The sequence below is a fragment of the Mytilus trossulus genome, chromosome 11, assembly GCF_036588685.1.
Source record: "Mytilus trossulus isolate FHL-02 chromosome 11, PNRI_Mtr1.1.1.hap1, whole genome shotgun sequence".
NCBI classification, from domain to species: Eukaryota; Metazoa; Mollusca; class Bivalvia; order Mytilida; family Mytilidae; genus Mytilus; species Mytilus trossulus.
Window position 1 is genome coordinate 70,858,604 of NC_086383.1, and position 12,894 is coordinate 70,871,497.

General features: G+C 33.3%; 1 protein-coding gene across 1 annotated transcript in view; it reads right to left on the minus strand.

Moving 5' to 3' along the window:
- Positions 1-1,928: 1,928 nt before the first annotated feature.
- The window catches only part of LOC134690278 (uncharacterized), a 32,721-nt gene continuing 21,755 nt past the window's right edge, over positions 1,929-12,894 (minus strand). Inside the window, exons 9-14 of the mRNA XM_063550255.1 lie at positions 10,295-10,748; positions 6,136-6,911; positions 5,537-5,567; positions 4,697-4,968; positions 3,747-3,774; positions 1,929-3,239 (exon numbers count right to left, since the gene is read on the minus strand). Coding sequence (XP_063406325.1) covers positions 2,821-3,239; positions 3,747-3,774; positions 4,697-4,968; positions 5,537-5,567; positions 6,136-6,911; positions 10,295-10,748 — 1,980 coding nt within the window. The 3' untranslated portion in view covers positions 1,929-2,820. The remainder of the gene's footprint in view (positions 3,240-3,746; positions 3,775-4,696; positions 4,969-5,536; positions 5,568-6,135; positions 6,912-10,294; positions 10,749-12,894) is intronic.

A 12,894-nucleotide genomic window follows, 5' to 3' on the forward strand; every position in this document is an offset into this window, starting at 1 on the left:
GTTTGGCCTTTTAAACATGTTTTTATTCGAGCGTCACTGATGAGTCATTTGTATACGAAACGCGCATCTGGCGTAAATATAAAATTTTGGTCCTGGTATGTATGATGATAAAATTGAGAAAGGAAATGGGAAATGTGTCAAAGCGACAACAACCCGACCATAAAGCAGTCAAACTTTTAGTCCTGGTATCTATGATGAGTTTACTTCAGTGAATTTTCTGATAGAATCAAGATAGTTCTTAACAAAATAAGAATTACTATCACCCTTTATTATAATTCAGATTTTTGTTTTAGACTGCATATTGTTTACTCTCGCAAAATGTTATAATTTTGGCAGCGCAGTCGTCGTTGTCCGAAGATGTCGTGGTGCAGCTTGATACTACCACAGCGGTCGATCCTGCTAAACAGTTGGGACAAGTGTGGACACAACATTCAATTAAAGGAAATAGTAGTATACCGCTGTTCGAAAGTCCTAAATCGATTGAAAGAAAACAAATCCGATTTACAAACTAAAACAGAGGGAAAACAGCATTTATAAAGGGAAAACAACAAAACAAAAGAAACACTGAAGTGGAACAAAAAACAAATGAAAAGACATGCAAAACACACAGAAACGAACTATAAGATTACAACTGCCATTTCCCTGACTTGGTACAGGACATTTCAAGATATGAAATGGTAGGTTAAATTGAACCTGATTTTATGGCAATGTTAAATATAACACTAATAACAATACTTCATGACTTGACTGCAGAAACAGAGAAATACACAAAAAAACAATACAATAGTATATTTCGACATGCTTGCAGAACCATTGCCGTTTTTGGCACAACTTTTTTTTTATCATGTGGTCCTCGATGCTGTTCAACTTTGTACTTGTTTCGGCTTTCAAACTTTTGTATCTCGGCGTCAGTAGTAGGTCTTGTGTGGACAAACTACACTTTTGGCGTATTAAAATTTTGAACTTGTTGCCTTTTGTTGGCTGTTGTTCGTGTGATTCTTTGTCAATTGTGTTCTCAAATTTATTTATATTGTAGTCCTGTGGCGTTGTGTTGTCATTTTGATGTTATATTTCACATGGCCATAAAAGTGCGAGGTTTGGCATGCCATACATCCAGGTTCAACCCACCATTTTCCCTTTAAAATGTCCGTTACCAAGTCAGGAATATGGCCATTGTAATATTATAGTTCGTTTCTGTGTGTGTTACATTTTAACGTTGTGTCGTTTGTTTTCTCTTATTTTTGAGTGTAAACTCACATTGCGATAAGATGGTCACGGTACTTGTCTATCCCAAATTTATGTATTTGGTTTTGATGTTATATTTGTTATTCTCGTGGGATTTGTCTGATGCTCGGTTCGTTTCTGTGTGTGTTACATTTTAGTGGTATGTCGTTGTTCTCCTCTTACATTTAATGCGTTTCACTCGGTTTTAGTTTGTTCCCCCGATTTTGTTTTTTGTCCATGGATTTATGAGTTTTGAACACCGGTATACTACTGTTGCCTTTATTTATAGTTATCAAAGGTATTTGGCACATCATTTGGAAATTTTGGGTCCTTGATGTTTCAACTTTGTACTTGTTTTGGCTTTCTAATTATTTTTGATCTGAGCGTCACTGCTGAGACTTATGAAGACGAAACGTATCTGGCGTATCAAATTATCAGCCAGGTAACTTTGATAATAATTATATTAGTTATTGAAATGTGTAGATTTTTGTTTAGTCTTTTAATCGTCTGAGTTTGAATTTCCTTTCGTTACCCCTCTCACTCTTTTTTTGGAGGTGATTCGTGTATACTGTCTGAATTTGATTCCCAACAAAAACAATTATTTCTGGTGAACAATTTTAACTGATTGATATATTATACACATACAACCTTGTGTTTACACAAATAAAAGACATTATAATGCATGGGACTACTGTTTATGTTAACATTTTATTTCAAAAGATTTACATGATTTCATTAAACAAGAATGTACACACTGAAATGTCTTGCCTGCTCTATTTGATTCATTTAATGTTGATAGTCCCAAAGATAATTTGGAAAGTTTGTGAGTCGTTGGAGTTTTAAATTCGTTGTTTTCCTGTTCAGTTTAATAATATTCTTTTTGTTCAAGTACAAATTGGATTCGACACAAGTTAAACAGACTTATGAAGTCATTTCCTGTACCCAAAAATATCCACGAAAATTGGTTTTCAACGAACATTTATGGATGCACAGTATATTGGCTGATTTTTACAAAATAATTACAATTTTTCAGAATATTTTTTTTTCCCAACTGAATGGAAATTGGAGTTATCCTTTCGTATATTTTTGACTTTAGGTTCCTGTCTCATCAAAATACAACCCGCATGTCAGTTTTGACCCGGGACCACAGGTTTATAAAAGTGCATTTCTTTCAGATAAATGATTTTCCGTTATGAATTTTTAAGATAAATATTAGTAAAGGTTATAGCAAAACACATCGCATAATAGATGATGAAACATTTGAATGCCTTTTAGAAATGATTGTTGTGGAAAAGAAAGTAGAATTATGACTGTTTTTCTTTTACAGAACTTGTTCTTACATAAACATAAAAAAAATATATTATACAAATTGAATAAAATGCAAAGACTAACAAAATGACAAAATTTTGAAACAATGAGAATCAGATTTGTTTAATAGCTTTCATTATTTTCCTGTAGTATATATTCTATTCCGAATTACACAATTATTCTGACCATTCTCTTAATGTGCCTACTTTTAAGCTATTTAACATTTCTTTAAACCCGTTCACAGAGTCTTGGGTACCTGTTCTGGCCATTCTCTTGAAGTGTCTACTTTTAAATTATTGAACATTTCTTTGACACCTTTCGTCGAGTCTGTGGTATCTGCGCTGGTTCTACTTTTAGTTTCTTTGGAATTGCACCTTTATTTGTCGATTGTTGTGAAACTATAAGAGTGCCAAGATCAACGTTCTTTAAAACTTCTTCTAAACAACGTGCACCTCTCCCTATGTTGTACAAAGCCTGCATAAGGACCCGTATTGTTGGTTTGACATGTCGATCTTCTCTCCACTTCAATAATACGATCCTATTCTGTTCTGCTAAGTCTGAAGGATTATTACTCTGTATATTTTCCAGGGTTGGAATGGATAGCCCAATTTCAGTCCCAAGTTGAAGAAAAACCTGACCAATCAGGGGGGCTAATGTATCTAGAATCTCATCTGTTGGGATACAGTCCAAGTAGTCGGCTGGAATATCTGAAATATTTACGAATCTTAAAAAATATTTTAGAATAGCTTTATGACACATTTACAGTTCATTGATCTGATAAAGTTTGAAGGATACCAGATAAGCAATACCTTGCTGTTATTGTCATTCTGATGATTAAGCTGTTTCAAAATAAAAACAAGGAAAGTAGTACGATTGCCAATAACACGATGTGTATTTGGATAATTATAGGTAAACAGTAAACAATGAGAAAGGCAGCTATAAAAGGTACAGATATAGAAAACAGGAAACAAATTAATTCAGAAAACTAAGGGCCTAATTTATGACATAACAATTGACGAAAAACACATATGACTGAATGACAGTTCATTCAGCCTGTACCGTGGTAATTATTTTCCACATATTTATTTATAGAGGATTGGGAAACAAGTTATTGCAACTTATTTTAATCCCTTTCCACTTTGCGGATGCTAGTGCTGTCTTGTAACGGCATAAGCCTACTCTTTTTTTCTACAACATGATACTGTTTGACTTACCTATTTCTGCTTTTATGACTCTTCTTACCTGCACAAAAAAAAAAACATTTACAAAAATATTTGTTGTTATATTTAGAGCCAATTAAAATTTATCTGACGTCCAGGCGATACTATAGATTCATAAAAGTATGATGTTTATATATTTACCTAAACCTAATATGAAAGTTTAACTGTTATATGTATATATGAACTGCGCTCCGAAACCATTATTTTGATAATAGGTTGGCAGAGCCTCACTTTAGATTTTGTAAGTTTTTATGAACTACCCGTATTTCAATTACATTAGAGCTCGGTAGTTTTGTGGATACTGTGTATGTATGCAAGAATATAACTTTTCTTTCAAAGTGTTGGACTATCAACAAAAAAAAATTAGTGAAATTCAATAAAGATTGAAAGACCAGTTGTACAAGCCAGTATGAAAATATGATTCCGTATTTAGAAAGAAAATGTAAGCTAAATATTTGTGTTAATTGTAATTGCCTGTCTAAAACATCTTTTTTTTTCTTATTTTCCGAAGATATGCTCCATACTATTTCGAAGCATGAACATGGGTTTACAAGTCAAATAGTTGTTTTTGTAATTTTGTTATTTTACTGAATTTACTGTCATTTTCTGACTGTATGTCATGAAACTAGTTTAATTTAAAAACAAAACTGAAATGCTCAGTTCTTACAATTCATGATCGAGACGTTACAAGACATCGCAAAGGTAGGACTGTTTCGCCAATTCAATTTACTAGAGTTATATGTGTAGTGTTACAATTGTTAAGAACTGCTGTTTGACTTTACGTCTGTTTTTCCCTTTGATTTGTATTTACTTTGAATAAAACCATGTGTTTTTATTAATTAGGACAATTTCAATACACTTGTCTTCAAAAGGGTTAAATGACTAACAAATTGTCATTCAAAGTTCAAAATAAAGAGTATCTTAAAAACTATTTACGAACTTACTTGACACAACACGTGTGTTGATATATCCATGCTGATCAGAGCTTCTGACAAAGTTTTGAAATTGCATTTATTTTTCATCTCTTTCCACTTTGATAACAGCAAAAATTTGGCAACCTGTATATCTTTAGGATGATTGTATTCGATATCTTTCCATTTCCTAAGCATTCCAAGATGTGTGACTAATTCGTGCATTTTATTTGATTCGCAGTGGTTTGAAAAACGCAAGAGTTCAATATCACTTGGTGTCTTGTTCAAAGCGTCACAATTTAAACCTAAAATAAAAACATTGAAGTACTGATCTTGCCTTCATTTTCGTATCTAACTCATCGAACTAGAGATAAAGGATACAACAGATACCGTTAAGTCTGCCTCACATCTTGACTAACATCTAGAAATTGAAAATGAGGGTCGATTGACAACAAAACTTTACGCCAAAAGATATGATTTCAGCTTTCAAATGATAAACTATCCATTTCTGTGTAGCATCATCTAGAAGCGCCTGCATACGGGGTATTTATTTCCCAATAGATAGATATTTCCGGGCTGCTTGTATTTCCTATCATGATTTCCTTGATAGAGGGTTGTTGCTCAGAACAAAGCTTTTAAATAAAGCGTACCCTTTTCACGAAAGTGAACTACCGAATAAAAGAATTACCAGATTTTTAATAACATGAGAGCCAAGATGGGTGCCACTTATGGAGCAGGATCTGTATACTCTTCCAAACACCCTACTATGTCCCTCATTTTTTTTGTGGGGTTCGTATTGCTTAGTCGTTATTTTTCTACGTTGTGTTTTAAGAAATATTGATTATCTGTTTCTTTTGTAGCCAAATAACTTACCTTGGCAATCTTCTTCACACTCTTCTGTTGTCTGCGGATAATAAATATATTTATATTATTCTGAACAAATGTACTGAAGATTCATATTTAGTTAATATTTGGTTGTATTCATTCTACTCTCTTAATTTTTACAAGTAACTACCAGTGATACAGATATTTTCTTTATTTTATATTTTAATATAAAAAAGAATATGTGGTATGAGTGCCAATGAGACAACTATCCACAAAACACCAAAATGACACAAACATTAACAACTATAAGTCAGCGTACGGCCTTTAACAATGAGCAAAGCCCATACCGCATAATCAGCTATAAAAGGCACTGATAAGACAATGTAAAACAATTCAAACGAGAAAACTAACGGCCTTATTTATGTAAAAACAAAAATGAACGAAATACAAATATGTAACACATAAACAAACGACAACCACTGAATTACAGGCTCCTGACTTGGGACAGGCACATACATAAATAATGTGGCGGGGTTAAATATGTTAAGCCAATATCAAGACAATGACACAGAGTATCAATTGGTCATCCCTTAAGCATATGTGTTACTAATTTATTTATTTTCTTTACCCCAATATGTAATACACACCTGATCTTGATTCCAAACAAGCCAGTGTCCTGTTTTGTGGGTAAGTTTATGTTCGTCACAAACCCATTTATTGGTCTGCAGAGCTTCATCCCCTCTGATGAAGCACTGCATCTTGGAACATGAATATTCGATATGGAAAGGTGATTTTTGACTGTGTTTTGCATGAACTGTGGACTGATAGAAATCTGAGATTCTTTCCATTGTTGTAACCAAGCATTCCTTAACACCTGTAGCTATATCAGGTACCATTAATCCGGAGGAGGTTCTGTGAATGATGTAAAGAAGAATCTTGTTGCCTTCAACGCATACAACAATATCATGTGACTTGTCAAATGATAAACCAATAAATCCTGAAAACAGGAGCTTTCGTCCCTCGTACTGCTTTAGAGTCCACATGCTCAGACATGCACTAATAAGACGATTTGGTAGAGCTGGTGGTATCATAGTCCCTTTGAAAAGAAACGCTAAGCATATAGCTCTCTCTGGTGTACATTCTTTGTCCATGAAGCTGGTGGTGTTTCTCTCTGTAACCATACAGGGAACAAAGAATTTGTCAATTGGTAACCGACTTCCTGTAGTTGTATCATATCTCCGTTGCTCTGCCAAAATATCCAAATGTATCAGCAAGTCGAATATAAATTCTTTGAATGGTAAAATTGCCTTGAAGTCCTTCTGTTCCCAAATAAGGTACAGGTCCCCTCGTCGTATGATCCCATTTACTGACATTTGTTCGAACGTTTTCTGCAATTGTTCTTCTGTTGGCCAAAATCCTATGTCTAAAAAAGGCAATTTGAAAGAAGCAATCAACCAATAGTTAAAGGAAAATGAATGTGTCAGTTGTATAACATTTGAAAGTAAAGGACTTCAAGTAAGCATCTTTTAAAATATATGGAGCATGAAAAAATGATATAATTTATTGAAATGTTTAAATGAGAGTGCATACGCTAAAAGAGGATAGGAAAAATCCCTATTGAAGGGCAATAAATCCTATAAAAATGACAGTGGACATACTATATCGACAAAATAAAATTTCACATAGAAATCACTGAGGTTATGCATTTATAGTTTTTACCCCTAATTTAACATAGAAAGCAATTTTTGTCTTTGATTTTATTATATATTTGTTTTCCATAGTTGAACACGGATGAGGGTATCAATTAACGTTTTGCTCCTTGATATAAAATTGACAGCAATGATGAAAAGAATGCTTGATACTTCAGATTTTAACATAGAAAGCAACGAGTATACGTATACATGCGCGATAATGGGCTTCGAGAGGTTTTTATTGCATAATGTAAAATAGAAATTAACATGGATAGGAATGCTCGATATTGCAGATTTTAGCATCAGAAGCAAACGTCTACGAGATATTATTTTTATTGCAGAATGTAAACTAGAGGCTCTAAAGAGCCTGTGTCGCTCACCTTGGTATATGTGAATTAAACAAAGGAAGCAGACAGTTCATGACAAAATTGTGTTTAGGTGATTGTGATGTGTTTGTACATCTTACTTTACTGAAAATTCTTGCTGCTTACAATTATCTCTATCTATAATGAACTTGTCCGTGTAGTTTCAGTGGAAAATGTTAGTAAAAATTTACAAATTTTATGAAAATTGTTAAAAATTGATTATAAAGGACAATAACTTCTTAGGGGGTCAATTGAACATTTTGGTCATTTTGACCTATTTTTGAGTCTAAAATTGCTGTACATTATTGCTGTTTACAGTTTATCTCTATCTATAATAATATTCAAGATAATAACCTAAAACAGCAAAATTTCCTTAAAATTACCAATTTAGGGGCAGCACTCTAACAACGATTTGTCCAATTCATCTTAAAATTTCAGGGCAGATAGATCTTGACCAGATAAACAATTTTACCCCTTTTCAGATTTGCTCTAAATGCTTTGGTTTTTGAGTAATAACCAAAAACTGCATTTAACCTCCATGTTCTATTTTTAGCTGTGGCGGCCATCTTGGTTGGTTGGCCTGGTAAAAAAAAACACAATTTTTAAACAAGATACATCAATGATGATTGTGGCTAAGTTTGGATTAATTCGGCCCAGTAGTTTCAGAGGAGAAGATTTTTGTAAAAGATCATGGATATTTACAAAAAATTGTTAAAAATTGACTATAAAGGGCAATAACTCCTAAAGGGGTCAACTGACCATTTTGGTCATGTTGACTTATTTGTAAATCTTACTTTGCTGAACATTATTGCTGTTTACAGTTTATCTCCATCTATAATAATATTCAAGATAATAACCAAAAACAGTAAAATTTCCTTAAAATTACCAATTTAGGGGCAGCAACCCAACAATGGGTTGTCTGATTCATCTGAAAATTTCAGGGCAGATAGATGTTGACCTGATTAACAATTTAAACCATGTCGGATTTGCTATGAATGCTTTGGTTTTTGAGTTATAAGCCAAAAACTGCATTTTACCCCTATGTTCTATTTTTAGCCATGGCGGCCATCTTAGATGGTTGGCCGGGTAAAAAAACACAAACTTTAAACTAGATACATCAATGAAGATTGTGGCCAAGTTTGGATTAATTTGGCCCGATAGTTTCAGAGATGGAGATTTTTGTAAAAGATCATGGATATTTACGAAAAATGGTTAAAAATTGACTATAAAGGGCAAAAACTCCTAAAGGGATCAACTGACCATTTTAGTCATGTTGACTTATTTGTAAATCTCACTTTGCTGAACATTATTGCTGTTTACAGTTTATCTCCATCTATAATAATATTCAAGATAATAACCAAAAATAGTAAAATTTCCTTAAAATTACCAATTTAGGGGCAGCAACCCATCAATTGGTTGTCTGCTTCATCTGAAAATTTCAGGGCAGATAGATCTTGACCTGATAAACAATTTTACCATGTCAGATTTGCTCTAAATGCTTTAGTTTTTGAGTTATAAGCCAAAAACTGCATTTTACCCCTATGTTCTATTTTTAGCCATGGCGGCCATCTTAGATGGTTGGCCGGGTAAAAAAACACAAACTTTAAACAAGATACATCAATGATGATTGTGGCAAAGTTTGGATTAATTTGGCCCAGTAGTTTCAGAGGAGAAGATTTTTGTAAAAGATCATGGATATTTACGAAAAATGGTTAAAAATTTACTATAAAGGGCAATAACTCCTAAAGGGGTCAACTGACCATTTTGGTCATTTAACTTAATTGTAAATCTTACTTTGCTGAACATTATTGCTGTTTACAGTTTATCTCCATCTATAATAATATTCAAGATAATAACCAAAAACAGTAAAATTTCCTTAAAATTACCAATTTAGGGGCAGCAACCCAACAATGGGTTGTCTGATTCATCTGAAAATTTCAGGGCAGATAGACCTTGACCTGATTAACAATTTTAACCCTGTCAGATTTGCTCTGAATGCTTTGGTTTTTGAGTTATAAGCCAAAAACTGCATTTTACCCCTATGTTCTATTTTTAGCCACGGCGGCCATCTTGGATGGTTGGCCGGGTCAAAAAACACAAACTTTCACCTAGATTCATCAATGATGATTGTGGCCAAGTTTGGATTAATTTGGCCCGGTAGTTTCAGAGAAGAAGATTTTTGTAAAAGTTGACGCCGGACGACGCCGGACGACGCCGGACGATGGACGCCAAGTGATGAGAAAAGCTCACTTGGCCCTTCGGGTCCGGTGAGCTAAAAAAAGAAGGCAACGGGGCTATGCATGAGACTTCAGATTTTAACATCTGATAGCAACTTGTCTATATGCGTATTGTGAATTAAATACCTGTCACAAAGGATCTCATAACCTTAAAAATTATTTTGGACATAACTACATAATAATTTTTGTCATAAAATCCAATACCAACATAATATGTATTACCATGTATATCTATCACAAAGGACCTCATAACCTTCATAATAAGTATTGGCCTAAATAATTGTCAACAATGACCTCATAACCTCCATAAGTTTACATATTTTGTTGTTAAAAATGACAAATGGATTAGACACAAGTGTTTTCAACTTAGAAACGTCTTCTCCAAAACCTCCTTTACAAGTATTGACATTAATACCTGACCCAAAAGACATCATAACCTGCTTAATAAGTATTGATATAAATACCTGTCACAAAATATATCATAACCTGCTTAATAAGCATTTATATAAATACCTGTCACAAAGGATCTCATGACCTCCACTATGAGTAAGGGGTTTATGATAACGCTATCTTTAAGCTGTGGAGTATCAAAGTACACAATCTTCCCCAAGGAGTGGTGGAATTGAAGGAAATCTTTGAGTTGGTCAGGGGACAGTACAGACACCTTGCTTATAACATTCAATTCTTCTACATCCTTCAATGACAAGATTTGTTTTCCTTCTGCTACCAGCTCAGCAATCTCCAATTCCAGAGGAACACACGCATTGGGCATTTGTTCTCCCCAACACGGATGTTCAAAAGTAAGTTCTGTGATGCTTTGCTTCAGGACATCTATCTCTGGATCTGTATTATCCCTAGCATTGACAAATATTTGTTTGTCAAACACCAGATGATGTCGTCCCTCATGGTCTTCAAACAATTCCCTTACTCCACTATACAACAGTTCACGTCTAGTCTCAACTTCTTCCTTAAAAAATAATACTCAATGAGAAAGGGTTGCTGTTTTGTTTTTCTAGGTAACATTTATCAAAATAATCATTAATTAATGCCATTTTCAGCACTATTGGCAGTTTTATGGTGACCATGTTGTTTTTATTGGAGGAGGAAGTATCATTACCCAGAGAGAAAAAACAGCAGTTGGACTGACAATCCTAGTAAATTAAGATTGGAAGGAGACTACATTTGTCATATGAATGAATCGAATTCACAACCACAGTATCGAGAGATAAATATAAAGAAGGGGGAAAATAATACCAAACTCCAAGGAAAAATTCAAAGGACAAAAACCAAAAATCTCACACATATGGCAAAACAGTAGTTGATTGACTTAGCCAACTCGGCCATGACGGAATCCTTAGGATATTGAAACGAATTTTAGTATATATATATATTGAAAAATTATTTCTAACCGAAGATATAACTTGAATATGTGAAGAAAAATTAGCACCGACATCAAGATATTCCACATAGAAGCCAATCTCTTGTATGATATTTGTCTGCAATATCTAAATATTTACAAAATTAAGGTGGTACCCAACACTTTTACTAAAATTAATGTTGCTCGTTTAATTTTCCTAAAATTTTGTCAAAGTATTTACTTTGGACACTTTAACAAAAATATAAAAATTTAAATTTTTTTGAACCAACCGTTTTGTCAGAAAAATTACACTGGTTATATAGCAATTTGACAACCACCAATTTTGATCATTGAGAAGCTTAATATTCCTTTTACAACACAACGTAATAAAAACGTCTAGCTGACTTTACAGAGTTATCTCCCTGTAGTGTTAGGTACCACCCTAAACAGTTTATAAAACAATTGTTGAGTAGAACAGGAAGGTGGCGTTTTTTTAGGTTTAATACCCAAAAATGTATCAATCATCAAGTACCTTCTTATATCTGAAATGTTTAGATAATTCAGATTCAATGTCTCATTTACTCATTAACATTTTAGGTCCAGGAAGGTACATGTAATAACATTAACGGTTCCAATTTTCCTGCACCAGATGCGCATTTCGACAATATATGTCTCTTTAGTGATGCTCGTGGCAACTGTTATCCTATATATATGTGACAATTCGTATGCAGAAAAGTGATCACAATGTTGCAAGCACGCATGACGCCAATTCCATGTTCAAATGCTAGTGAAATTGCATTCCAAAAGGTTCATTAAAGATACCTCTCAAGAACTCAAAGTATATGTTATCATTTTACAAAGGAGTAGGTTCAGTAAGACACCTTTTTGGACCATAGATATAGCAGTTTTACAAAATTGTGGAAATGTAATCTTTTAGTTATTTACCGGAACGTAGAATGATTCTTCTACATAAATATGGGCTGTTTTTGACAATACAATGCTCATATATATCGGGTACTAGCATCATTAAGGTGGTATGGGTGTCTATCGCCATCTTGGATTGTAAAAAACAGAGAATCTAAGGTCCATATTTTATATCAAGTTAGCAAAATTTGATGCAGGAATGCAGATTTTTAATGTGAATTTTCATTTAAAAGAACCAATTTATAAGAATATAACTTATAAATATTAATATTTTTACAAGTGTAGATTATTTTTGGTTGTTTTTTTAATATTTTCAAACGTGCAATTTAAGGGGAGGTAACTCTAAAACAGTGCATTTTCTGAAGGACTCTTCATGAAATTTTCCTATTTTGTCTTTTAGCCGGAAAAAATGTACGGTGACCCTATCTTTTCTTTTGATATTCTCAAAGCATTGTATAAAAGCAATCTTTTCCTAATTTATTTTACAATTCTATCATTTTGTTTCGTTTCCATTCACAAAATGTTGTTTTTTCCTGTATAATCCATACAAAATTTGTCATTTTGTCACAACCTGTAGCTTGAGAAAATGAACGGTGACCTATCATTTTTATAATATTTTTGAACATGTATCAATAGATACTACATTTTGACAAAGTATGAACAAATTCTATCATTTTTATTTTAGACTCCCATACCACCTTAAGTCATGCTAAATTACTTAAATCTTCACAATTATAGCATTTTAGTTAAATTTTAGACGGTTTCTGTCTTAATTGAAAGTGGCCGCGTTCGTGTTCATTCTTAATATTGAAATGTAAGTTGTATTTGATAA